Consider the following 26,912-nt stretch of genomic DNA (forward strand, 5'->3'; position numbering starts at 1 on the left):
GCGTTACCCTGAGAGGGGCTGGACTGGACTCAAAGCTTGGAGTCATTCCTCCTTGTGACAACTGAAGGGTATTTCTTGAGTGTCAGCCAGCATCCAGCTCTGTGAGGCGCCTCAGGGAGGCCACTGAGAGAAGGGCAAGACATCGGCCCTGCTTGTGAAGATGGTTCATTTTTACCAGGGAGGCATGAACTCACGCTCAGGAAAACTCGTGAATGAGCCCCCTGTGAGCTGGAGCTGAGTTGTACTTGGCTTTGCGTCTGTCCCAGGACTCAGCAGGGCCTGGCCAGGTGAGACACGATCCACGAATGAATATTGAAAGGGAGACAGAATCAGGAAGCAAAGCAGGACAAAAGGCCTGGGGCACCGGTGGAGAGGTCAGCGGGGACTGCAACATCTCTGGAAGGTGCAGGCTCAGAGGTGACAAGGAACATGAACCCGGAAGTTAGAGAGGAGTCGTTGGGGGTGGTCCACAGGGGTGGGGGTCAACTAAAGAAGCAGGGGCGAGTAGAGTAGGGCCACTTGGAGTCAGGAAGGAAGTTTGGTGGAGCGGGGGATGGGAATCCAGCAGGGAAGGGCTTCACTTGTCAGGCTGAGAAGCCCTTGATCCTGGGCTAGGAGGAGCTTCCGAAGGATTTCAAGCAGGAGTGAGGCATGATGAGAGCAGTGTTTCCGGATGACAGTGTGGAGGGCAGGCTGAAGTTATGACAATGGCCAGGGGAAGAAATGAGGCTTAGGTTTAGAAAGGAAGGAACAAACATGACTTTTCAAAGGGAGGACACAATTGCCGCAAGGGCCACCCCGCCACAGTCAAAGGTGCCTCCGAGGCTGAAGTCCTAGCGCCCAAGAGAAGGAGCTAACTTTGACAGGAATGGCTGTGTGGGGTTGACAACATGAGACCACATCCTCTCGAAAATGATTCATTGTCTTTATTAACAGTGCCTCTGGAAAGAACAGACTGGTATTTCATAAAGCAATATTAACGTTGTCATTTCGCTACAAGAAAAACTTCTGCATATAAATAACTTAAGTGAGAAAATAAATATGTAACTTAACTCTTTCTAAAAACCACGACGTTCATTCTTATGGACAAATCCCACATGGAAGGATTGTGGAAAGGACCAGCCCCGCAGAATTTCATATGGCATGTGCTTCTGGTTTTTGTTTTTTGTTTTATACACAATTAGAAATGACACAAAAAGTAAGAGGTGTCTGGAAATGACTTTCAAAAAGATTTTTGGATGACAGCTATTAGGCTTTGTGGAATCTTGGCATATGCACAGCACTTGTAAGCTTTTTCTCCAAGTAATATTTCAGTGTAAGATACGCCATCAGAGGTAACTGCACTAAGAAGCTAGGTTCTAGACAGGATTGTGTCTGTGAGTGGTAGGCAGAAGGAGATGCTTCCAGAAGGATCTTCTGGTCTTTGAAAGGGTGATGGCTGTTCCCTTGGGCCTGCAAGCCCAGTGACCTGGGACCTTAAGCTTCTCTGCAGAAGGTAACTCTAAAACATGGCCATGGTGGGGGGCGCTGTTCTTTCCCAACAGGAGGGTGATTTCTGTCCCCATCCCCTTCCCTGCCTTGGGACCTTCTCCTTGTCTACCCCAATCAATGGTATTGCTTCTGCATCCTTTGGGATGGAGGAGTGGAGGTAGGCAAACATCTGGGGACACCAGGCTGGGAAAGAACACAACTTCTTCCAGAAGTTTGTCAGCCCTAAAAGACTCCCCTCCCCCACGCCCCCTCCACCGCCACACTCGTTTTTCATCTTTGGCTGTCGCATCAGAGCATTACAACTCTGAATTCTGGACATGACCATGGCAGTAACTCAATCCAACCTCTCTCTCTCCTTTGCCCATTCAAAAGACACCCAAGGCCTTGGAATCACGTGACAGTGGATTCCTCGAGATACAAACCCCACCCCCACCTCCATTTTCCCAATAGGAAATCGAGGACAGACAGAGAAGACCGTGGTCCAAGGTCATCCAGCACGTTAGCGGCAGAGTCCGGACTAGAAACCGTATCCACGGCCCCCAGTCCTGTGTTCTTGGCACAACAGGCACTAAAGGCTATTCAAGGGGCAGAGACGTCGAGGAGGAATCTAAACGCACTTTCTTAACCAGTCCCCGGACTTTTCTCACTCCCCACTGCTCCCTTACAGCCCCTGGGCGGTGAAATGCTTGCTTTTCTTCGGCCTCCTCCGAAAGGGGACCAGCAAAGGTGGGCGGCCCCCGTAGGCGGGGCTGCGTGGCTCCGTGTTTGTGACTCTCAGCGCCCTCCCCTGCGGGACCGCCCCCCCCCCCCTCAGAGACGGGGGAGTAGGGGCTCTGCTGGCACCAGGGATCCGTAGGGCCTGGCTACCTCCTGCCGAAGCCCAGAAGGTCTCAGCCCCCAGCCCTGGGTTGCAGGCATTTACAATGAGATACAAACAATCAAACCGCGTGCGCAGGGCAGAAACCCGGGCGCCTGGGCCGGGGCGCGGGTGGGGGAGGCGCGGCGCGGCGGGCGGCCTCTAATAGGCGTTCTCCAGCTCCGCCTGGTTGGCCTTGGCGCCCCGGGCGCGGGGGCGCGGCTTTCGGCCCTTCTGCGGCCGCGCGGCCTCGGGTCCGAAGTCCTTGAGCTCGGACTGATTGTGGAAGCGGGTGAGGCGCTTGCACTTGCACGAGGCCACCAGGCGCACTTTGCGCGCGCGCGGGGCGGCGCCCCCGGGACACAGCAACTGCACCCGCTGCGCGCGGTAGCGGTCGGGGATGCAGCGGAAGTCGGGTCCGCTCGGGCGCCACCACTTGCCGCGGCCGATGGCGTTGGGCAGCAGGCGCGCCGGGCCGCACTGGCCGGAGCACACCAGCTCGGTGACCGGCTTGGCGCTGCGGCACGGCCCGTCCGTCACGTAGCGGGTGAAGTGCAGCTCGCGGCAGCTGTACTCGGACACGTCTGCGGAGAGACGGCTTGTGAGGCCCGCCCGGCTCCCTGGGCGCCACCAACCCCCCCTCCCTCCCCCGGCCTCCTGGCCCCCGACTCAGGCCTTTTCCAAACCGGCTGCTCTCCAGATGCTTTTGCCCCTGGGTCCAGGTACTGGGGGAGGCGGTGGTGGTTGGTGGAAAGAACCCTGGCCCACCCTTTCCCCTTAAAATTTTGGAGCCAAGTGTCTGTTGCAGTTCAAATACCTGCTCCATCACTGTGTGATCTCAGGCGAGTCACTTAACCTCTCTGGGCTTCTTATCTGAAAAATGGGCTGTCCTAAGGAGTTAATTGTAATGTAATGTAATGCAGGGGACACTATGAGCACATAGAAAAAGCTGGAAGTGTTGGCGTGTTGCTTGCTATGTGTTTTTCTTCTCCAAGGAGGCCCTGTTCTCCAGATGTAAGTCACATCTGTACCTCAGAGTGCCAGGTCTAGGCAAAGTAGATATTAGCCACACCCTTTACATGGTCTTGGCTTCTCCTAAGTTCATTTTCCAGCCACTTGGGAGGGATGGTGAGGGGATAGGGAAAGGAGTAGGGGTTAATTGGAGGTGATAAATCCACGGCTACTGCTGCCAAGGAGAGGGATGGGAGGGGAGGTTGGGGAGGAGATGTCATTAGACTTGAAAGGAGCCAAAGGCAGTTGGTCAAACCCTCTCATCATCACTGAGCACACGGAGGCCTCAGAGAGGGAAAAACACTTGCCCAAAAGGCAGATCTGGGTCTCCTCATTCCACTTCCTTGGGGCCCCAGCGCCTCTGGGTTCCCACAAGGGCAGAAGCTGTGTGCCTGAGCTCCGAGGTGAGAGGCTGGGCTAGGGGTGGGGGCAAAGGGCTGCCATGTACTGCAGTGACTTCCTGCCCGAGGGGACAGAGCTCTGACTGAAAATCTGCAGGATCAGCTGCCACATTTATTAAGCACCTGCTGTGTGCCAAGCACTCTGCTGGAGACATCTCTTGTTTTGGGCCATTTGGGTGGATCCCCGCCCCCATGGTGACACAGGCTTCATCTGGGGTTGGAGTTGGGGAGGGGGTACTTTGGGCTCTGTGGCCTGGCTTGGTGCCCTGAAGCCACCTTGATCAACTCTCCTACTGTGGGCTTAGACAGGCGGGAGCTTTTTAAACAGCTGGTCCTCACTCAAGCATCTAGCCACCACCTGAGGGGTTCATGAGGACAGTTCCCATGTGATACAAGGGATGAAAAATAGTCCAGGGACCAAAACCAGAGAGAAGGGCCCTGGAGAACAAGCATAGCAGGGGAGAGTGGGGTTTGCCTTCCTGCCGTGGCTGACCTTCTGGTTTCTGGGCTGGTTTGGTGTCCTCACCACTGCTCCCTGGCTGCAGGGGGAGCGTGTGGGGGTGGCCTGTTTGCCCAGGGAAGGAGGTGTTTTGGACTTTCCAAGAATAGCGCCCCTAGGTCAGGCACTTCCTCTGCAAAGGATGACTTTGTTTGGAACTCACAGCTTCCTCGGGGCCTGGGGCTGCTCATGGGAGCCTGGGGAGGTGGATCTTTTGTACATGGGACCCAGGGACCCACATAGCCTGCAGGAAGCAGTCACTTGAGCTTAATCGACCTTGCTTGGGGGGAGTGGTGGGGTGGGGTGCTCCCACCCTCCTCTAGAGAAGACTTGAGGCCCCAGGCCTCCTGTGGGGTTCCCTTGCCTTCAAGACTGTGGGGGGATGGGATTAGAGGGCCTGGGCAGTGGACTCCTCGCCCGCCCGATGACTGCAGGGCAGTGAGGCTCTCCCTCTGAAGTGTCATTCCAGCCCCCGCCCCCAGCCATTCCTGCCAGCTGCAGAGCCAGCTGTCACCCTCCTCCCCCACTCCAGGGCTTCTCTGCGCAGACTTGACCAGGAGCCTAGATGTGCCCTCCAATGGGGCCAGTGCCTTGTCACTGGGGTCAGGATGCCTCCCTAGGAATGAGACAAGATGGTGGCACCTGTGTCCACTCCCTGCCAGAGGACACCACCTCCCCTCCAGGGCCTGGCCCCAGCTGCTGCCCGGGTCAGAGGCTAAGGCTGTGCCTACAACTTGCATTCCTTCAAGTGCCAGCTCGCTGGGCAGGCCAAGGGCAGGGGGAGTGTCCCTTTCTCACTGCTCTGTAGGGGGTTGCTCTGGCTCTCAGTCCCCAACACCCCCCACATGATCCCCCTGCCAAGGCTGTCTCAGAAGGGGATCAAACGGATCAAATCAGCCCTTCTCACTACCAGGTTGCTTCGTGTCTGGGGATTTCGTTTCTTCACTTTCCAGCCGAGAGGAGACCTCATGGGGCTCCCTCGAGGGTGGTTCCCTGGGTAGGGCTCAGGTGCAGCATGTGCTGAGGGTCTGCATCTGGCAGGTGCTCACAGATGTGAGGCTGCCCTGCCTTGTCCCCTCTCCCGAGGTGCCAGCTGTGGGAGGTGTCTCCTGTGTCCTCAGAAAGGGATTCTTTGAAACTGTCTCCTTTCTGGGGCTCCGAGCCTGTCCCAGAGTTGGGCTCTCACCACCTCAGCCTTGTTCCTGCCCCAGGAGTCCCGCGACCAGACCGCCCCTCCCCACCAGCCTCAGGCCCCTGCACCTCAACACCAAGGCTAATGCTAGGCGTGCCATCCTCCCCTGCCACCAGGCAAGACTGTCCCTGCTTTAGCACTGGCAGCGGCTGACAGTCCACCCCCGTCTTCAAACCTCCCAGAGAGAACCCTCCCGGCCCCTTGTGCTCAAAATGCTCTCCTCTACCCCATACCTTTGGTCTCAAAGGGATGGTGAGGGGGCCTCCCTCCGTTCTCCGCCCGGTTCATGGTCTTGTTGTTCTCCAGCTCTGGCGGAGGCTCGGGGTACTCGCCCAGCTCAGGGATGATCTCCGTGGCATCGTTCTTGAAGGCCTGCCAGCCCTGGCCCTCCACCGCACGGAAGGCTGCGTGCACCAGCAGGCAGGCGAGACACGGGGCAAGAGAGAGCTGCATGGCGCCAGCCAGAGGGGGGCACCCAGCCTTCCAGTAGCACAGGCTCCGGTCCCCAGCCTGGGACACGTTTGCCTTTTTAAAGCCCCCTCTCCCTCGTGCCAACCAATGAGGACAGGCTGGGGCAGGGCTGCTCCCACGTTCCTCTCAGCCCAGTGGGAGGGAACGGGGAGTGCTCAGAGCAAGCCCTCCCCGAAGACTTTTCTGGCCCGGCAAAGTCCCTGGGAGCTGGTGCTCCCAGGTGACCTGGTGGGGGGAGGCATGTGAGGCAAGCCTGCCCTCCGGCACCTCCCACGTGCAGGCGGCTGTGGTTTTCAGATATCAAAATGAGCACCAGCTCATAATCTTTACCTCCCTGGGCCCCTTGGGCTTTCTCAAAACGAGCTCTGGGCCAGCTTCACAAAGAAAACTACAGCTCGGAGCCTTCCACAGGGCTAAGCCCAGCCAAGTGCCTTTGTCAGGCCAAGTTCATTTGTGACCCCACCAACAAATGGCCCGAAGGGTAGGTATATCTTTGGCCCCCGCAGAGCCAGGCAGAGGCAGAAGACTTTTTAAGAAACCCCATTGATCCTAATTCCATGAGTCTGAGCATGAATAACACTGATCAAGAAAACCCCCGTTGGCACCCTCTGGAAGGCACGAGAGAAAACTGGAGGGCCGCAGGGAGCGCATCTGCTTGGGCGAGGGGGCGGGGATTCTGGTTACAAGGCCAGGAGGAGCAGGTCACTGGGCACTGTGGTGGAGTGCGAGGAGGAAACGATGGGGAGTCTGCGCACGGTGACAGGCACTTCTTGGCCAAGACACCCACTGCGGCTTCCAGACCGATGTGCCAAAGGCAGTCATTTCCCTGGCCAGGCTGTGGGTAGGAACGGACAGCACAAAATCCATTTTCTTAGCAAAAGCCAAGGCCAGCATTTTTCGTGCTGGCATCCTTTTTTCCTCTTCATCGTCATTTTTTTTTTTGTCTCCCAGACGATTATATTGTTCAAAAACAGCCTTGAGTCCTATATGGAAAACTTTATTGGTGTGTGCAATGGGGTGCCTTCCACGAAGCCATCCCAGGTCCAGCTAGCCACAAAGAAATCAAAAGGAACGGCTACCTTAGCCCTGGAGCAGAAGCAGGGGCCTGGGAGGGGTACCGGCACTGGGGAGGAAGGTTCACACCTGAGGTGCAGGAAAAGAAAGGAGAGCCAGCGGCGGCTTTCACTACAGATGGATCGTTCAAGGAGGCGGCTCGCTCCTGGCCCTGAAGGAGGCTGGGCAGAGGGCTGTGGCCCGGGTCCCCTTGGTATTTTCACTGGTCAATGAATCAGTATGCCCCACCTGCAGAGCCTCCGCGAGGCCTTTGCCACCTGCCTTGACTTGTAAGCCGCTGTGTCCATCTGCAGCCGTCTGTCCCTCCGTTCCACCATCCATCACTCGACACATGAATGCAGCTGCTCTGACAGTTTTACAAGCCAGACAGAAGCCCCTGCAGGAAGGGCCCTCTCTGATACCTGCTTCCTAAGTCAGTTTCCTTCGGGGCAGATGAAAACAGCTGTGGCCATTGTTGGAGGTGATCTATCTCTCCCAACAGAGCCCGTGGGTGTTGTGAGAAGCTGGCCCTCTGCACTCCCTCCCCCTGTCTCTGGCCCTCCAGCCTCCCTTTCCCTTGCTCTGGAATGTAGACCGTTAACCCTGTTGTGGCTGGACAGCTGCCTTCTTGCCCTGGATTTGGGAGAGGGCAGTTCCGATGATGCCCGGATTCCTTAAACTTGGTGCAATCGGAGTCGGAGCCCCACCTGCTGTCCGGAGCTACGGACCCAGCCAACTGAACCAGACTCCGTGGGGCCCATCCTTGGAACACTCCTGCCACCTGCTGGAGACAGAAGGGGAAGCCAGCGGCCAGAGGCAAGGCCTGGATTTCGTTTCATGGTTTTATTTGAAGTGATTGATGTTAAAAGAAAAAAGAGAAGAATCCAGTGGAGTCAAACCGATGAAGTGGGTCCATCCTTTCGATTTCTTCTCTGCCAAGGTGTAGCTGTGATCTTCACGGAACGGCTCACAGGTGTCACCTGCTTTTTCACCTCATGCTCATCCAGCTTTATAGGTACTCCGTTCAAGAGCCTGTTCTTGCTCAGAGTTAAACCCCTAGGGTTTTAGCTCACTTGTGTTGTGGGTACTTTAGGCTGTTCCCAAGGCTCCCGTGTCCTCAGTGGGGATGCTAGGAACATCCTTGCACAAAGTAATTTTTTGAGTTAAACTTTCTGAGACCATTGTAAATTCACATGTACCTGTAAGGAGTAATACAGAGAAACTTCCATGCGCCCCTCACCTAGCTTCTCTCTAGGGAAACATCAGTAAAACTACAGTACAATATCATAACCAGGATACGGACATTGATACACTCCACCAATCTAATTCAGATTTCCCCTGTTTTAGTTGTCTTCATGTGCGCATGCATACGTGTGTTTCGATCTATGTAAATTTATCACGTGTGTAAGTTTGAGTATCCATCACAGCCAAGATAGAGAATAACTCTGATCACAAAGATCCCTCTCACTGCCTTGTTATAACCACACCCACCTTCTTCCCCATGCCCTCCCCTTTTTTTAATTTATTTTTTATTTTTAAATGTTTATATTTTAACATTTATTTATTTTTGAGAGAGGGAGAGATACAGAGTGTGAGTGGGGGAGGGTCAGAGAGAGAGGGAGACCCAGAATCAGAAGCAGGCTCCAGGCTCTGAGCTGTGAGCACAGAGCCCGATGCAGGGCTTGAACTCACAAACCATGAGACCATGACCTGAGCTGAAGTCAGACGCTTAACCATCTGAGCCACCCAGGCGCCCCCCGCCCATGTCCTCCTCTTTCACCCGTAACCCCACGGAACCACTCATCTGTTCTCCATTTCCATAATATTGTCATTTTGGAAGTGTTATATACATGGAATCAAACAGTACGTAGCCTTTTCGGATTGGCTTTCTTCGCTTTACCTAATTCCCTGGAAATTCACCCTGGTTGTTGGATGCGTGTATCAATGATCCGTTCCTTATTATGGCTGGATAATATTCCACATAGTAATTTTTAAAATGTATCGTAGGATTGTTCTCCAGAAAACTCAGTCAGGTCCCCAGCCCCACAAGTGGCATACCAGCAGGCATGTGCATAAGCCAGCTAGGGCTGCTGAAACAAAATACTGCGAACTGGTTGGCTCAGACGACAGAAATGCATTGTCTCCGGGCGCCTGGGTGGCTCCGTCGGTTAAGCTCTTGATTTAGGCTCTGGTCATGATTTCACGGTTTGCAGAATCGAGCCCTAAGTCCGACTCTGAGCTGACACTGCAGAGCCTGCTTAGGAGTCTCTCTCTCCCTCTCTCTCTGCTCCTCCTCTGTTCACGTGTGTGCACACATGCACCCTTTCTCTTTCTCGAAATTAAAAAACAAAAGAAAAAGAAAAAGAAATGCATCGTCTCCTAGTTCTGTGAGACCAGTGTTGGATGGGTTGGTTTCTCGCGACAGCTATGATGTGAGAGTCTGTTCCATGCCTTCGCCCGAGCCTCCAGTGCCTTTACTGGCAATCTTTGGTGTTCCTTGACTTCTAGAAGCTTCACCCCGGTCTCTGCTGTCATCTTCACATGCTGTTCCCCCTGTGTGCTTGTCTGCATCCTAATTTCCCCTTTTTTATAAGGACATCAGTCATCTTAAATTAGGGCCCACCCTAATGATCCACCTCATCTTCTCTAATTACATCTGCAACAAACCTGCTTCCAAATAAGGTCACGTTCTGATGCACCAGGGGTTGTACCGAGTTTGGAGGGGGCACAACTCAGCGCATAACTGCCTGTGTCTCCGCAAGGTTGCCAACAGTAGGTTTGGGCTAAACAATTTTTAATTGCATCTAGTCATTGAATCGTTGCACCTAAATTTCTAGTGAGGCTGTTTTTCTAGGTGATGATTTGCTGGTTTTCATTTCCACTGAGCGGCCTGATCATATGCCCACTTGCCAGGCCAGGAACTGTGGACGGATTCGTGCCCCCCTCCGGCAGCCCCTGTACCCGGCAAGAAAACAGCTCTTGAGCAAAGAAAGCGGTTAGTGCCGCTGAGGAAAGGTTCAGATGCTTCAGTTTTTTGTTTTGTTTTTTTTAAGGGACAAAGGGTTAGGAGCCTTCAGAGGGGAGAAGAGTCTCTTCCACTGGAGGGATCTGTCACAGGAAGACAGGCATTTGGACCACACTCTGAAGGACAGGCGGAGTTTGGAAAGTGAGCTATGCTCCTTTGAGTCCTGGAGATTATAGGATCTTTGATCTGAAAGGACCCTCCAAAGGCATCGAACCCTCTTCCTGGTACTCAAGTCCCCTGTCTGTAATTCGCTGGACCTAAGGGTTCTCCTCACTGGCTGCAGTTTTACACAGACGTTGCTCCCACAGCCGGGGTAACACGGGGTGTCTGGGTTCGGAAGGCAGTCCTGCAGTGAGGGGTGCCCACACCAGCCCGTCCTTACTCGCAGTTGAGAGCTGGTTCCCAGGAGCCTGCAGGGTCCCGGCACAGGTAGAAAGTGGAACTCTTCCCCTTGTTGGGTCGGCAGCTTCTAAGGGACAGAGAGGAGTCCCAAAGACCATTGTCACTCACCCCCACCCCCACCCTGTGCTTAGAATGGGCCAATGGTTCCCCCAATCCTAACAGGATGGACCTTCCGTGTCCTTCTTTCTGACAATCAGGCCCTTCGAGATGAGGCCCAACTCATTCCAAAACCTCCCCAACGGCCATCCAAACTACCACCCTCTGCCTGCAGGGCCCCCATCTGAAAATCCTCAAGGAACAAGCCTTCATGACACTTGTTAAAAATGGTAAAATCAAGGGTGCAGGGGTGGCTCAGTTAAGCACCGGACTCTTGATTTCATCTCAGGTCATGATCTCATGGTTCCTAAGTTCAAGCCCCGCATCAGGCTCTGTGCCTGCTTGGGATTCTCTCTCTCCCTCTCTCTCTGCCCCTTCCCCACCCCACTCGTGCTACCTTTCGCTCACTCTCAAAATAAATAAGTAAACAGTAAATACAAAAAGGGTTCGGGAGAGAATGGGTAAAGTCTGGCCAAAGAGGGGTTCTGTCACTCAATGTGTTTGGAGACCGATGTCCCTCTTCCAAGGCCCACTGCACCTGCTGTCTGCTCTCCATTCTCCTTTTCAACTCCTCTCTTCTTCTTCTTTCTCCCATCCTGCCTCTCAGGGCGGCTGTCCCAGGGCTCCAGTGCATGGAGAACATTCCACTGGAATTCCGTGGAATGTTCCACGGGCTTGCAGACCAGATCTCTCAGAACCCCACATTTCCGCAGGGAGGTCTCAAGGTTCCAGTATATGTGCTGCTGAAGTGAGCACTTAAGGTTTTAAAATATGTATTTTCAATTATTTAAAAATATAAATAAACACACACATTGATCACACATGGTGTGTATCTGAGTTAAATGAACTAGAGATGACCCATTCATGTTTTGGCTCTAGGTTAACACATTTTAGTGTAGACTTCTGAAACTGAATCTTTTCGCATTTGAACTTCTTATAAAATGGGTTATCAATTCAGAAGGCCATAGTTCAGAGACTGTCTTTCTAAAAATTAGGCTTGGGATGCCACCCTCCTAAGATTATCTTTTTTTAAGATTTTTTAAAAAATATTTTATTCATTCTTGAGAGAGAGAGAGAGAACATGAGCAGGGGAGGGACAGAGCGAGAGAGGGACACAGAATCTGAAGCAGGCTCCAGGCTCTGGGCTGTCAGCCCAGAGCCCGACATGGGGCTCAAACTCAAAAGCCAAGGGGCACCTGGATGGCTTAGTCAGTTAAGCGGCCGACTTCAGCTCAGGTCATGATCTCACGGTTCGTGAGTTCGAGCTCTGCCTTGGGCCCTGGGCTGACAGCTCAGATCCCAGAGCCTGCTTCGGATTCTGTGTCTCCCTCTCTCTGCCCCTCCCTTGCTCACACTCTGACTCTCAAAAATAAACAAATGTTAGAAAAATATTTTTAAAAACCCTCAAAAGCCATGCGATCATGACTGAGTCACCCAGGTACCCCTAAAATTATCTTTTTTAAAAAAAGTAATCTCTACATTCAACGTGGGGCTTGAACTCGTGACCCTGAGATCAAGAGTCACATGCTCCACCGATTGAACCAGTCAGGTGTCCCCCTGCGCCCCCATAAAATTGTAGGAGCAAGTACAGAACAATCCTCCTTAGCTCTGAGTACGGGAATGTGCTTGATGCTGTGCCACCGCAACAGACAACAGAAATGAACAGGATATAAAGCAGATAAGTTGCAACTGCCACTCAACTCATTTCGACAGTCTGTGCTCCTTAAAGCAGCCTGGACCTTTAAAATAAGAGTATACAGAAATCACTGTCCACCATGCACAGTGGAGTGCTATGTAGCAGTATAATGAATGGTTCTATAAGAAACAATTGCCTGTTAAGCAAAAAAAGCAAAATGTAGAACATTTTCCACAGATATCTCTATACACGCACATATACAGACGCATGGGATTTTTCTAGCAGGATATTACTTCATAGTGGCTTCCTTAAAGAGGAGGGATTAAAAGTTTGGGGTAAGAGACTTGCTTTGTAATAAGCCTTTTTTATTGTTTGAATTTATACTATGTATATATAGTATTACCTTTTCAGTGAAAAGGTTTTTAAACTGACATTTTAAAAAACACTTTTACCATGGGGCACTCAGTCGGTTAAGCGTACAACTTCAGCTCAGGTCATGATCTCGCCGTTTGTGAGTTCGAGCTCAGCGTCAGGCTCTGTGCTGACAGCTCAGAGCTGGAGCCTGCTTCAGATTCTGTGTCTCCCTCTCTCTCTCTGCCCCTCCCCCACTTATGCTCTGTCTCTGTCTCTCAAAAATAAACAAACATTTTAAAAAATTAAAAACTTGGGCACCTGGGTGGCTCAGTCAGTTAAGCGTCCAACTTTGGCTCAGGTCATGCTCTCACGGTTTGTGGGTTCAAGCCCCACATCGGGCTCTGTGCTGACCACTACCTCAGAGCCTGGAGCCTGTTTCAGAGTCTGTGTCTGCCTCTCTCTGCCCCTCCCCTGCTCATGCTCTGTCTCTCTCTGTCTCTCAACAATAAATAAAAGTGTTTTTAAAAATTAAAAAAAAACACTTAGCAGTTTGGTAGAAGATTTGTGTTCTGCCTTAAAATTCTGTGAAAAAATATAAAGATTATATTGCCAAAGAGATGGGTCAAATAATGAGTTAGTCTGGCTCCCTCTGCCATGGGGAACTAGGGATGAAGAGCTTTTTTCTGTCATGGAGAAAAGGCACCCAACTCTTCAAGTTTTTTATTCAGAGGGGGGAAAAAGCCAATGTTTATCATAAGGGAGATAAATGCGAATGGTAGAGTCCAAGGAAGGCGTCTGGGGACAAGGCCTATTTGCAGGACCACCCAAACCGTAAAATGCCACCTAATCATCTTCATATGAAGCCACCTTGAGACTGTCACCCACCCCTCCCCCACCCCGTCTCCTACTTTCCCGGGAACACAGATCTACCTCCCTCGTTTAGGATGGGCCACTCTATTCAAGAATATTCCAGTCAATTATCCCTCACAACAGCTGTGATCTTTAGAAATTAAATAAATAAAAGATTACTCCTATTACAGGAAATTTCTGGTACAGGGAAGATGTTTAATAAATATCTACTGCAGAGGGTGCCTGGGTGGCTCGGTCAGTTGAGTATCCAACTCTTATGTTTATTTGAGAGAGAGAGACAGTAAGAGCGCAAGCAAGAGAGGGGCAGAGAGAGAGGGAGACACAGAATCTGAAGCAGGCTCCAGGCTTCAAGTTATCAGCACAAAGCCTGATGTAGGGCTTGAACTCACAAACTGTGAGCTCATGGCCTGAGCTGAAGTCAGATGCTTAACTGACTGAGCCACCCAGGTGCCCTGGAGTGTCCAACTCTTGATTTTGGCTCAGATCATGATCTAGCAATGATTTGGGCTCTTTCCTGACAGTGCCAAACCTGCTTGGGATTCTTTTTCTCCCCCTCTCTCTGCCCTCCACCATGCTCATTCTCTCTCAAAATAAGTAAATATTTTTAAATAAACACTTAAAATATATAAATATCTACTGCATAAATATAATCATCCTGGAAATTAGAATCAGTTCAGGGGCACCTAGGTGGCTCAGTCAGTTAAGCACCGGACTTCGGCTCAGGTCATGATCTTGTGGTGCATGGGTTCAAGCCCCGTGTCTGGCTCTGAGCTGTCAGCACCTGCTTCAGAGTCTGTGTCTTCCTCTCTCTCTCTCTGCCCCTTCTTGTCTTGCTCTCTCTCTCAAAAATAAATGTTAAAAAAAAAAAAAGAACTAGTTCAGGAGGGCTAATTTTTAGATGATGCGTCTTTTAAAAAGAAAAAGCAAAAGAAGAGCAGGGAAGAAAATCAGCTGTGATAAGAAGGACAAAAAGACCATTTCTATGTAATGTAAGACATTTATTTTGGTTACAGTTAGTGTTTTAACACTGATTTGTGATACAACAGACGTTAAGCTTATTTTCCTTTAAAACCAATTGAAGACCTTCCCCTTTTCTGCCCAGGAAATTCACGCTGTCACAATCGAATCACCCTCAAAGCTGACAAGAGGTTAAGTTAAGCTTCCGAAGGATGTGCTCTCTCAACCGGAGAGGCTTTCTATTTTCAATCAGGATAAAATCTTGACTTGGAAAGACCAACACTGTTGGCTCCTCAGTGATTCCTGACGCCGGTTTGAAGACAGAAAATTTCCTGCGAGGAAAGCTTGTATCTTCATATTATAAGATCAGTGCTTATTTTAATTAAAACATTAGCATCTTAACATTAACTTGTGACAGGGAAGGCACCAACTTCCCTTTTCAAACCATCCATCACCATGGGATGGAACACAGCGCCACCTGCTGGTCGTCAGAGGATTACATACCCTATCATTTCCTGGGGGTGGTAAATTCCAGGGGGTGGGGTTCTCAGGGACCCCTCCAGTGTCAGCCAAAGGGACCTTAGAGGTCTTCTAGATGAGCCCCCTTGTTTGACAGATGGGTGACAGATTTCTGCTCTCCAGATAACTCAGAGTGGCAGGGAAACAGACCAGCCTGCGGAAAGTGTACTGCTTTAAATTTGAGAAGAAAACTATCTGGTGCTCTAATTTGACCTAAGCGAGGGTCTGCTAGTCAGAGAAAGGGATCAGGTCAGGGGAGAGGGTACGGGCACCCTGAGTTCCTATTCCATCATTTCCCAGGGGTGGAGAGCTGTCCAGAAACAGCTTCCACTCACAGCTGGGCATATGCTGGCTCTTACACAATAGAATTTTAGTTTACTCAAAAATTAGGAGCTAAATCTCGTGAAGGAAGTACGGGGTTTCTGGGACTAAAGACTACCAAGAAATCCCACATTCTCAGCATAGAAGTAGCCCCGGAGTAAAGGCAGTAATTCTCTCAATGGCCCCTTGGGCCAGACAAAAAGGCCTTCAGGAGGACTGGTTATCCAGCCTAAGGAGCTGTGGCTGTCCTGCGGGGGAGGGGAGCCCTGGCCCCCCAGCCCCAGAGCCTCTTCCAGAAGCGGAGCAGAAAGCTCCAACTTAGGGATGCTACACATTTCCCGGAGGAAGATCCATGCGTTCTAACCGGATGGGGGGACTTCCCTTTTCCTGGTGCACGGATGGGTGTGTACCCCAACCCCCTCCCACCCTCATGCAGACAGCTTGAATCATCGTATTCTGTGCACCCAGAGCACTAACTGGCTCTCGTGCACACAGCATGGGTCAAGGGCATGTTCAGGGTACCCAGGGGGGCTCCTGTCTGGAAGGGGAGTGTAGCATGAGGCAAAGAATTCAGCTTCAGGGAACAGCAAACCTGAAGTCTTGCCTTGGCTCTGCCTTAGAGCCTGGGAGGGCCTGGGTCCATGCCCTCCAGCAGTCCAAACCCAGCTCCTTTTTCTCAAAAGGTAACCACACAGGAACAAACTCTACCGACTTGACGGGGTTATCGAGAGGATCATGTTAGATTACGTGGGACAGTTCTCTGCAAACTGTGAAGTGAGGTACACAGGTTAGAGAGGATGGCCGTTTCACTTAGGTGGGTCTATGTGGGCAGTCCGGTATCTGGAAAAGACAATAGACCCTAGTTTGCCCAGGGTAACTGTGGTCACAGAGAAAAGGGACCATGCAGCACTCACTAGAGGTCAGATGCCGTGAGGCCCTGTGGTGGCCTACTTCTCCCTGTCTGGCCTTGTCTCTCCTTGTCTGTCTCTGAAAAAGGCACATTCCCTACGTGGACAGCTTAACACTGATGGAATTCAAATGTAAAACTGAATTTTAACTACTCAACAGAAGTCCTGGATTTTTCCCTTCGGGCTTCTGGGAGCTTGCTACGCCCACCAGAACACCCTGCATACATCTGGTGCTCAAAAAAAAAAGAAAGTTTAATTCCACGAACTTGTATAGACGTCTGCGTGCTAGGAGCTGGGTGTAGCTGAGGGCCACCTCTCAACTGGTTATGGAACCAGAAGAGACAGGAATGCCTCACTTTCCAAGGTGACAGTCACTGGAAGTCCTAACAAGCCCGCGTCCAACACAAAACTCCTATAATCTGACAGGTATGCGCATGCGTGGAAGAGTCAGAACGTTCCGCCGTCATCCCTAGAGTCCTACAGAATGTTCGGTGTTTGCTCTCCCGACAGCCAAGGCTCCCTTTGGATGCGCTGCCGTGTTTCATTTCTGCCGGGCTGAGTCATTTTTGCTCCCGGGGCCCCGGAGGCTGTTCCTGGCACCCCAGAGCTGTTAAGAACCCCCTAGAAGTGGGCATGGTGGGTGAGAAGCCATTCTCCGCCTGTTTCTGAAAGACACACACACACACACACACACACACACACACACACACACACGGACACGCCCACACACCCGCACTGTAATTGGCCAGCTTCCTCCTCCTGCCCTTAGAACAGCCACCGAGACAAAACGGCAGTTGGCACGGGTGGCTGGAGCCCGCCAACGCTGTCGTTCAGGACAAGCCCTTTGTCATTCTTCCCCTGGTGGGGTTTTGAAATAGGCTGGAAACGTCAGCTCTCCGTTTTCTAAAAAAATAAAATTAAAATAATGAAATAAAATAGGATAAAAACCATGCCCACGGCATCGCTCTTCTAATAGACCCAGCGACCGAGAGCAGTCCGGTGGGGGGAATATTCCAGAGCAGCGGATCCTGATGCAAGCCTTTCCAAAGCCTCGCATCTTAAAAACTAGTGACATAGGGGAGTCTGGTTGCGCAGCCGAGGGCCTCTTTGTTCAGGCATCGTTAATCCCAAGGAAATAATTAAAACGCAGTCTCTTCGTGGGAATGTCCATCTGCTGACAACCGATGGTGTCTCCAGGCCAGCTTCAGACCTCACGATGCGCCTCTGCATATGAGCAAGGTGCGGAAGGCTGGGAGGGGCAGGGGGAGACGGGCATGGAGGAGGGAGTGGCAGAGAGGGGCCTGCGTTTGCATAGTTTCCTTACAGGGCTTGAGGTACTAAGGTCCTTGCTCAGGGGAGGACCCATGGGTGGGTGGCAAGGAGCAGGGGTGGGGGGTGGCGGGGGATACAGGGGGCAAGGGAGGTCAGGAGGGACCCCTGTGGGTATCTCAAGCCTTATACTTTGCGCGGACCAACTGCCTTCGGTCATCCAGGACAAGTACACATGCCACAGGCCTTCCCCCCTTGGCGCCCCCACCTCGGGGAGGGGACATCATAAACTGCAGGTGCAGGACACACGGGGGAGCAAGGCTGCCCTCCTTAGCAAGCTTCTTTATATGCTCCCCAGGGGGGAAGTGGCCCAGGGCTGTGTTGGGACAGACTTGTGGGCAAGTGCCTGGTGATGCGAGGAGCAGGGTACACTGTGTTTCCTAAACATGGTGGCTTGGGACGCCTCACCCAGGGGCTCCCCTGTCTGCCTCTAGAGGAGGGGCAGCGGGAGGGCCCTAGAGTTTCAACTTCCCCTCCTTGACTAGTCTGTCATTGAGCTGGCACAGCTGGGCCAGGAAACCGTCGTTGGGGCCGATCTCGCGGTTCTGCCTCACGATGCTCAGGGCAGACTTGACGTCCATCTTCTGACGCATCATGAGGTACGCGATAACTAGGGTCGGGGAGCGGCTGTAGCCTTCTCGGCAGTGGACAAGTACGCGACCTGTAAGAAACAGGGACACGTGAGTGGGGGGAGGGGCGGCCTGGGGCTGGCCAGTCACAGCAGACTGTCGCCAAAATCTCGTGGGAGCGCCTGGGGGGCTCAGTTGGTTACAGCGCCTGACTCTGGATTTTGGCTCAGGTTATGATCTCAAGACCTCAAGACTTTTTTTTTAATGTTTATTTAATTTTGAGGGAGAGAGAGGGAGAGGCAGAGTGTGAGTGGGGGAGGGCAAGAGCGAGAGGGAGACAGAATCCGAATCAGCCTCCAAATCAGGATGTGAGGCCTGAACTCATGAACTGTGAGATCATGACCGGAGCCAAGGTCAGACACTTAACTGACTGAGCCACCCAGGCGTCCCGGATCTCACAATTCTTGAGACAGAGCCTTCCCCTCCCCACCCTCGTCAGGCCCTGTGCTGACAGCACACAGCCTGCTTGGGATTCTCTCTCCCTCTCTCTCTGCCCTTCCCCTGCTTGTACTCTGTGTCAAGATAAATAAACAAGCATTTAAAAAAATGAAAAACCAAAACCAAAACAACCCTTCCGGGGAAATGCAAATGGAAAGTACAGTAAGAAGCCATTGTGTACCCACCAGAATGACTCAGTGCAAAAAATGGAAAACACCAAGTGTCAGTGAGGCTGTGGAGCAGCAGGGCTGGGAGGGGACCGCACGGGAGCACAGCACGCCGGCAAACTGTGGGGCGGTATGGACTCAGGCTGAACACACACAGCCCCTATGGCCCAAGAGGAACGTGCACACGTGTCCCCCAAAAGACACACACCATAATATTCACAGGGTGGCGCTCTGCATAATAACCCCAGCTGGCGACTCCCAGAGGCCCACCAACAGCAGAAGAGGAAAGCAGTAAGAACGAACAGTTTGCACAACTCGCCACAAACAACGCAGATGAAACAAATGGAGGGCATCTGGGACACCATGGAGCAGGAGAGGGGGCAAAACTGCTCTCTGCTGTCAGAGGTCTGGATGATGGGGATGGGGAGACTGGGAGGGAACACGAGGTGGGCTTTCTAGGGTGCACGTGGTGTTCTGGTTTTTGATCTGGGGGCTGGTATGGGAGTGTGTGTAGCACACTGATCCACACACCTGTGATACGGGCACTTCTGCATATGAAACTTGTATTTCAATCAACAACAGAACATGGAGACAACAACCCCCATGCCCATCAACAGGTGAAGGGACAACCCGATACACCCACAGGTGGGAAGGCTGCTCAGCATTAACAAGGAATGAATTATGATACTCGCAGCAACACGGATGGAATTCCCAACAATTATGCGGAGTCGAAAGAGGCCAGGCCAAAAAAGCGTACATAGAATTCCATTTATACAAGAGTATACAAAATGTACACTCAAGTCTGGTGACAGAAAGCAGACCAGCGATTGGAAGGTGGAGAGGTCACAAAAGCACACGAGGAAACTCTGGGGCAGCACAGGGGGGTGGGGAGGGTGATGGATGTGCTCACCATCTTGTTTGCGGGGATAATTTCACAAGTGAAGTGTATACGTATGTCAAAACTTCAAATTGCAGGCTTTAAATATGTGTGATTTACTGAATGCCAATTATACCTCAACAGGGTGGTTACAAAAATACAAGGAATGTACATGTCAAACATAAGCACAAAGACAAGAAATCAAAACACACCCAGGGCACTGGGGTGGCTCAGTCCGTTAGCACCTAACTCTTGATTTTCACTCATGATTGCACAGTTCGGTTTGTGAGTTCAAGCTACGTGGCCATCCAGCTCTGCATTGACAGTACAGAGCCCACTTGGGATTCTCTCTCTCTCTCCCTCTCTCTCTGCCCCCCTCCCCAGCTTGGGCACACGTATACGTGGGCTCTCTCTCTCAACATAAATAAACTTAAAAATAATTTAAGGGGCGCCTGGGTGGCTCAGTCAGTTAAGCATCTAGCTTCCGGCTTCGGCTCAGGTCATGATCTCACGGTTGCTGGGTTCAAGCCCGCCCCACGACAGGCTCTGTGCTGACAGCTAGCTCAGAGCCTGGGGCCTGCTTCGGATTCTGTGTCTCCCTCTCTCTCTGACCCTCCCGTGCTCGTGCTGTCTCTCTCTGTCTCTCAAAAAAAAAAATTTTTTTTTTAATTGAAAAAACCACCACAACAAAAACACCCTTTCACGGCCCCTCAAATGGCCCATAAGGCCCTACTAAAGCTGGCCCCCACATCCTACGTCATCTCTGCTCTCCCTCCCTCAGCTCCAGCCACCCCTTCAGCCTGCAACACCTCCCCCCACCTGCCTCTGTAAAGTCATAAACTCCCTCCCTGCCCTTCTTCTCCCTAATCTCCGCCTCCTCACTCTAAGCTCCGCCCCCTCCGCCTCCGCCAGGCTAGAAATCTTTTCTACTTCTTTGCTGTCAGTTTCCCCTTAAGTAGGACGCTTCACGAGGCCAGGGTGGTCCCTCTGTCTTGCTCCCCGCTGTACCCCCAGCATTTGGTGAAAGAAAGCATGATCATCAAACCGCAGCACGTTTCCACGGGATGGTCCCCAGGAGCCACAAGCCTTGGCCTTTCTCTGCCACCACCCTCTCCCCACACAGAGCGTCAGTTCAGGTCCTCATCACCTGCACCTCCCCTCACGACCGCATCTCACTCTACCTTCATGCCTGTTAATCTACACTCCTCCCTGCGACTGGAAAGCGCTTTCTTATTTACTTATATATTTTTAAAGTTTTTTCAATGTTTATTTATTTTTGAGAGATACACACGCACAGAGTGTGAGCAGGGGAGGGGCAGAGAGAGAGGGAGACACAGAATGTGAAGCAGGTCCCAGGATCCGAGCTGTCAGCACAGAGCCCAATGCAGGGTTCGAACCCACTAACGGTGAGATCATGACCTGAGCTGAAGTTAGTCGCCCAACTGACTGAGCCACCCAGGCGCCCCTGGAAAGAGTTTTCCAAAATACAAATAGGACCTGTCCCCATTTGCGGAGCTTCTAGACTCCAAGGTGTGCCTTCCAAGGCTAAGTGCCCACAGGCTTGATGCCTTTTCCCTGCCTTTCCCCACCTCTGTGCCTCTGCACGTTACTCCCTCTGCCTGGAACATATTCTCTCCCTGGCCACCTGGCAAACTCCTACTCATCCCTTAAAACCCCAGGTTAAGTATTTCCTTTGTCAGCATAGGAATTTAGAAACCCAACCTTTGAAGTCATATGAATCTGGGTTTCAATTTTAACTTGCTGGTTGGGATGGTTACGTGTGTCAACTTGGCTTGTCTGTGGTGCCCGACTGCTTGGTCAAACACTAGTCTAGAAGGTATTTGGTGGATGTAACTAACACCTACCATCAGTTGACTTTAAGTAAGGGAGACTACCCTTAATAATGAGGCTGGGCCTCATCTCATCAGTTAAAGATCTTAAGAGCAAAACATGAGGTTTCCCAGAGAAGAAATTCTGTCCCAAGACTGTAACCAAGAGGTCCTGCCCGAGTTTCCAGCCTGGCAGCCACCCTACAGATTTCAGATTTGTGAGCCAATCCCTTGAAATAAATAATATCGATTTATTATATTGATTCTGTTTTTCTGGCCCAAACACTGGTTTATTAACGTTAGGACCCCCCTAACCCCACAATGCCTCACTTTCCTCATCTGTGTTGTTAATAGCACCCATTGCGCAACGTTGTTAGGGGACTGAAGGAAACGACATGTAAAGCCCTCAGGCTAGAGGGGTGCCTGGGTGGCTCAGTCCTTTAAGTGTCCGACTTAAGCTCAAGTCGTGATCTCGCGGTTCATGGGTCTGAGCCCTGCGTTGGGCTCTGTGCTGACAGCTCAGAGCCTGGAACCTGCTTCGGATCCTTTGTCTCCCTCTCTCTCTGCCCCTCCCCTGCTCATACACTGTTTCTCAAACAATGAATAAACATTAAAAAAAAAATTTTAAGCCCTTACGCTAGAGACTGGCAACTCAATAAATAACTACAGGTGGGCATCAGGAGTCTCTTCTGCTATGGCAGCCTGGCTGTGTCACTGTTGGCCGTGCACAGATCTACCCTCCTCTGCACACTGTGCGTTCCTTAAGGGCAAGGACTGTGGGGTGTTGATTTTTGGAGACCCTACCATCTCTAGTATACACTTGTGCTCTGTAAATGTTTGTTGACTAGCCAAGTAAATGATTATTCACCAGTACATCTAGATTGCCATTACTTTGAAGGAAATGGGCTGGCCCAGAGTCGAACAGAGTCTCCCTACCCACAAAACATGACTCTACTTTCCCAGTGCCTCCCAGGCAGGAAGGGGGAGCCCTCCACTTCCCTGCCTATTCACTGTCCAACCGGTAAACCCAAAGTCCGCAGAGTGGGGCCCCCAGTGCCCTGGCCCTGGCAATGGGACCAGATGCAGAGCGGCTCCCTCACCACCTGGAACAGACTCAGAAGCCCAAGATGCAGAGAACCGATGGGGAAGGGGAGGGTTCAACTCCCATCCTTCCAGGCCCCACCCCCCTCCATAGAGCCTCCCTTGATCTTCCTGGCTAGAAACCACTGCTTCCTCCTCTGAGCACTCCTGGCTGTTCTCACATCTCCAAAGTGCTGGGCACCTGGCTCCCCGAGCCCTGTACCCTGTTGGATGCCAGGGCGCTTCTGTTGACTCACTTGGTCAATCAACCCCAGAAGCATCAGAGTCCTTAGAATCTGCTTTGGTCACTCACTCGGCAATTTATTCCCAGCGTGTCTGCTAAATGCTCGATGCTATATCAGGTGCTGGGGACAGGGGGACCCTGCGGACCCAACCCGAGGGCAGGCTTCAAGGAAGACAGAACACTGTGCCCAGTGCTAAGACACAAGGTGGGGTTTGCTGGAAGACGGGGCAGGGAGAGGCAGAGGGAACTTTCCAGACTCGGCTCACGTGGGCTCTTGCTAAGGCAGGAAGTCACAAAAAAGTCAAGACATGTCCCTAGTTGTATGGAAAGAGGAAACACAGTCAGAAAGCTCTAGGATCCCTGAGCGGATGACCAATCCATACACAGGAAGAGCAGATGCATCCCCTTAATTCTGCCCTTCATCACCACCCCACCAGTACAGCCGAGGCAGAAGAGGGAGGGTGCGGGGACACACAGGAGACCATGAAGCCACATGAAGAGGCTGACAGTGAAGCCCTCCGGAGCCCCAGACATGCGATAATCAGCATCTGGTACAAACTGTCCGAGGTGAATCGTTCCAGCGGGAGGCTGCCGGGCACGAGAAGCATCGTGTAGCAGAGACAGCCTGGAAGCAGGGGGACAAGGCTGACCGCGCCTTAATGGGGGGGGGGGGTGCTTCCCCTGAGAAGGTTGTGGGGAGGGGGAGGAAGGAGCTGGGGGAAGCAGCTGAGAAAAGTGAGCTAAATGCAGAAAGGGCAAGTGGCCCAGCCTGTTCAGCTGATGTCTGCCTTCTAGGATTTCCCCCAGGGACACCTGGCCTGACTGCCAGTTCCTCACTCGTTCTGCTCCAGCCGAGGGTTTGGGAGCATTTGGGAGGTAGCTGGAAGATGTGGCCTGTGGGCCGCAGCCTACTGAGCACCAGGCTAAGCCAGTCATGGCTGCCCCCATTCCTCTGGCCAGGCATTCTCATAAGCCAAGTCCGAGGGGCACCCTACCGAAGAGTTTCTGAGAACCCTTCGACTTGCTCTTAAAAAAAAAGAGAGAGAGAAAACATACGAGAAAGAGATGGCGACCTCGCCTTTTGCCGCACTTTGCCCTGCTGGGATGTGGTGACTGTGCCTGCCACCGCCATCTTGGGACCACTTAGGGGAGTGCCCAGCACTGGCAGCAGGAGAGAGAAAGGGGAAACACCTCGTCTTGATGCCACCACTGAGCTGCTGAACCAGCCATGCCCAGGGCTCGCTCACCTTAGGACTTCTTCCCGTGGAAGAGAAAGTGTTATTACTGAAGCTATTTGAACTGGGCGCACGGTGGGAAGTGGCTGGAAATGAGCTCTCAGCCAAAGTCAACTCAAACACAAGGACCCCAGGGCTGCCATTGGGTGAAAGTTTTGTACATCTTGTCATGCAGGGCCATTTAACAGGTTCCAAGAGGAAGCCCAGCCCACTGTGGGCCTCTTTTCCAGAAAAAAAATCCAGTCAAAGCTGCCTTGCCCCGTTCCCCGGGTGGCAGGTGCCTTACCGTTCTTTTGAGCCAAGGCCTGGTCAATGAAGTCTGCAGCCCTTTCAAAGTAGGCGCTGAGGTTGAACTCCTGTGTGTCATTGGCCTTGATGCCCAGGTAGGTGATGCCGGAGTCCTTGTAGAAGTTGGCACTGGTGTTGACATGCATGAAGGACCTGCCCTCGGCAGCATTCAGAACGTGGGTGATGCCTAGTTTCTGCAGCTTGGGGATGTCTTGAGCCACAGACCTGGACAGAAGAGGGGAGCAGGGAATGATGAACTGACCAAGGGGCACCCCCAGGGGGAGGAAGACAGAGAAGATTCTAAGTCTCTTGGCAACGCAAGAAACCCTCCATGCTCGGCCCCTGCCAGCTTCTGGTTGTCTTCTGACCCACCCCCCGTCACGTCAGCCATATCTAATTACCAGCAACTTCCCCAAATAGACTGGGTGCTTTCATACTCATGCTGTCCGCTCTCTGGAATGCTCTCCTCTGGCTTCTCCACGGACACACACCCTCTCGTGTTTCACCACCCTCTGCAGTACGTCCCAGTCACCCCTCCATTCCATCTGGCATCATGCTCTACGCTGTGGTGGTGGTAGAGCCCAGTGGCTTAAAAATAGGATCTAGAAGCTAAGCTTCCTGGGTCTGAGTCCAACCCTGAGATTTGCCAGCCTGGTAACCCTGAGCAAGTCACTTAACCTTCTTGAGACTCCAGTTTCCCAGCTGTACAATGGGGATGATAACAGTAGTTACTACCCTCCCCCCCGGGGGCGGGGGGGTTGTCATGAGTTCAATTCGCTGTTGTGTAAAAAGAGCCTGATGCTGCAGGCAGGGCCATTCTAATGCCTGATTGTGCTTATTTGTTTCGATGGGCAGGCTGTGAGCTCCTGGAGGGAATAACCATGTCTGTCTCAGGTTTGCCTGCCTAGCACCGGCCGTAGCAGCTGGCACACAGTAGGTGCTGAATGACTATGTAGTAAATCAGTGAAAAGGAAGGAAGTCAGCACAACCTAGGCAGTCCCCTTCATTGGATTATAAAGCGCAGCAGCCCCTCCCATCCCCGAGAGGGACCCTTTCCGCCAAGCCCACTAACCACATTTCTGAAGCTCTCTTGGGTGAGTAAGCACTTGGGGACCAAGTGGCACCAACAGAACTCTGGGGGTCATAAACCATTTGATCTGAATAGTCAAAGGGCTCCTTTATTTCATCGCACAACAACATCCCAATTCAGACAGCAGTTGACACTTCACAAAATGCCTTCTATAGGATCCTGTTTGCCTACCATAGTGATCCTGTGAGGAAGAAAGGACTTGGCTTAAACTCGGGCCCAACAGGACAGCGGAAGGATGTGCTTATGCTCACACGGGCTGCCTGGTGACAGAGCTGGGAGGAGACCTGACGCCAGCCCTGTTCTGTCCTGCCCTCACTCTGCCTGTCATATCCACGTCAACTGCAAATCCTGAGTTCTAGGAAACAAGGCTCATCCGGGATCCTCTCTGCCCTGTGAACCCTGATTTGGGTAAGGGGCTCCCAAAGTGCAGGGAGCTCCCCCTACGCCCGTGGCCAAGTCAAAGCCAGATTCGCTCACTGGGCAGGGGGTGTGTGTTCTATGGTGGCCGTCAGCACTGGCCACTCTGGCTACACCAGACATTCACAACCTTGGTTTTCACTTTGGGAAGTGGTGGCAGCCAAATGTGCCAAACTGCCCAAGACAGTAGGTCCCAAGGATGTCAAGGCCACTTGCTGCCTGCGTGGCTGGACAGGGGGCTATCCTCAGAACTTTGCAATTACTGAGCACTCTTGATGAGGCTCTGGGACTGTTTTAGCTTGTCCCTGCTCACAACACTGCACACGGTTGTACTGTAAGGCAGTGGTTGATTAAAACAACTCTGAAGGTGAACTCCCATTCACCTGCCTTCTTTATTCCTTGACACTCAACAAATTTACCATTATCATTACTATCACTATGAATGTGCATTGTACAGTGCCTGACACACAGTAGGTGCTCAATGTGGTGAATGAATGGATGGAATGACGGAGACTGTTCCCTATGAAGGTGGGACCTGCCTTGTGGATCCCTTTTAGCCCTACAATGACTCCCATTTTTGTGGCACTCTTTAGCAGGATAGGCAGCAGGTCCTAGTACAGGACAAGGGATACAGACATGAACATGACGCTGACCCTGTCCTCACAATCCCTCAACCACTCCGGGCCACCATTCCTCCCCACCCCCGGGGTAAAAGGAGACAAGACAGTTCGTTCTGTGTTTCCAACACGCAGACCCCGGCCCACAGAGCTCAGGGCGTTGGTTAATCAAATCCTATCTGCAAGGCAGGAAAAGGAACGAGGAAACCCCAGCCCAGCTCTCCGGCTCCCACATTTGGAGTATTCCGATTCCTAGATCAGGCCAGCCCAACCGGGAAAGTTCCACGCCCGGTTTGTGACGTCAGCCCGTTGCCATGGCAGCGAAGGCAGACATTCCGCGGTGACCTCACTGCAGAACCAGGCAGCTGTCACATGACGCGCGGGCCGGACACCGGCCGGGTGACACACGGCCACCTGTTAAGAGATCATGGTAGCCCGACCCCGCCCAAAGCCGAACCCCTAGCGGGTAGCGCCTGCGGGCCTGGCTGGGCCGAACTGGCCGAGCGCCCCGGGCTCCGTGTCCCCCGCGAGGGGGAGGACCGCGCGGGGCCGGGGCGGGGTCCAGCCCCTTCGCTTCCACGCGCGGGGGCCGGCGGTGACTCCAGCCCCG

General features: G+C 52.4%; 2 protein-coding genes across 2 annotated transcripts; both read right to left on the reverse strand.

Moving 5' to 3' along the window:
* Window positions 1-2,489: 2,489 nt before the first annotated feature.
* Window positions 2,490-5,931, reverse strand: SOST (sclerostin). The gene is made up of 2 exons (XM_029926925.1): window positions 5,684-5,931; window positions 2,490-2,931 (listed from the first exon to the last, which is right to left on the reverse strand). Exons 1-2 carry the CDS (start codon window positions 5,901-5,903, stop codon window positions 2,510-2,512), a joined length of 642 nt encoding a protein of 213 aa, XP_029782785.1. The 5' UTR covers window positions 5,904-5,931; the 3' UTR covers window positions 2,490-2,509.
* An 8,403-nt stretch (window positions 5,932-14,334) lies between these two features.
* On the reverse strand, window positions 14,335-25,692 carry DUSP3 (dual specificity phosphatase 3). Its single transcript, XM_029926929.1, has 3 exons — window positions 25,251-25,692; window positions 24,177-24,403; window positions 14,335-18,052 (listed from the first exon to the last, which is right to left on the reverse strand). The coding sequence occupies exons 1-3, from the start codon at window positions 25,376-25,378 to the stop codon at window positions 17,847-17,849; spliced, it is 561 nt and encodes a 186-aa protein (XP_029782789.1). The 5' UTR covers window positions 25,379-25,692; the 3' UTR covers window positions 14,335-17,846.
* Between the last annotated feature and the right edge of the window lie 1,220 nt (window positions 25,693-26,912).

Source organism: Suricata suricatta, chromosome 17, assembly GCF_006229205.1.
Source record: "Suricata suricatta isolate VVHF042 chromosome 17, meerkat_22Aug2017_6uvM2_HiC, whole genome shotgun sequence".
In the NCBI taxonomy this organism is placed as follows: domain Eukaryota; kingdom Metazoa; phylum Chordata; class Mammalia; order Carnivora; family Herpestidae; genus Suricata; species Suricata suricatta.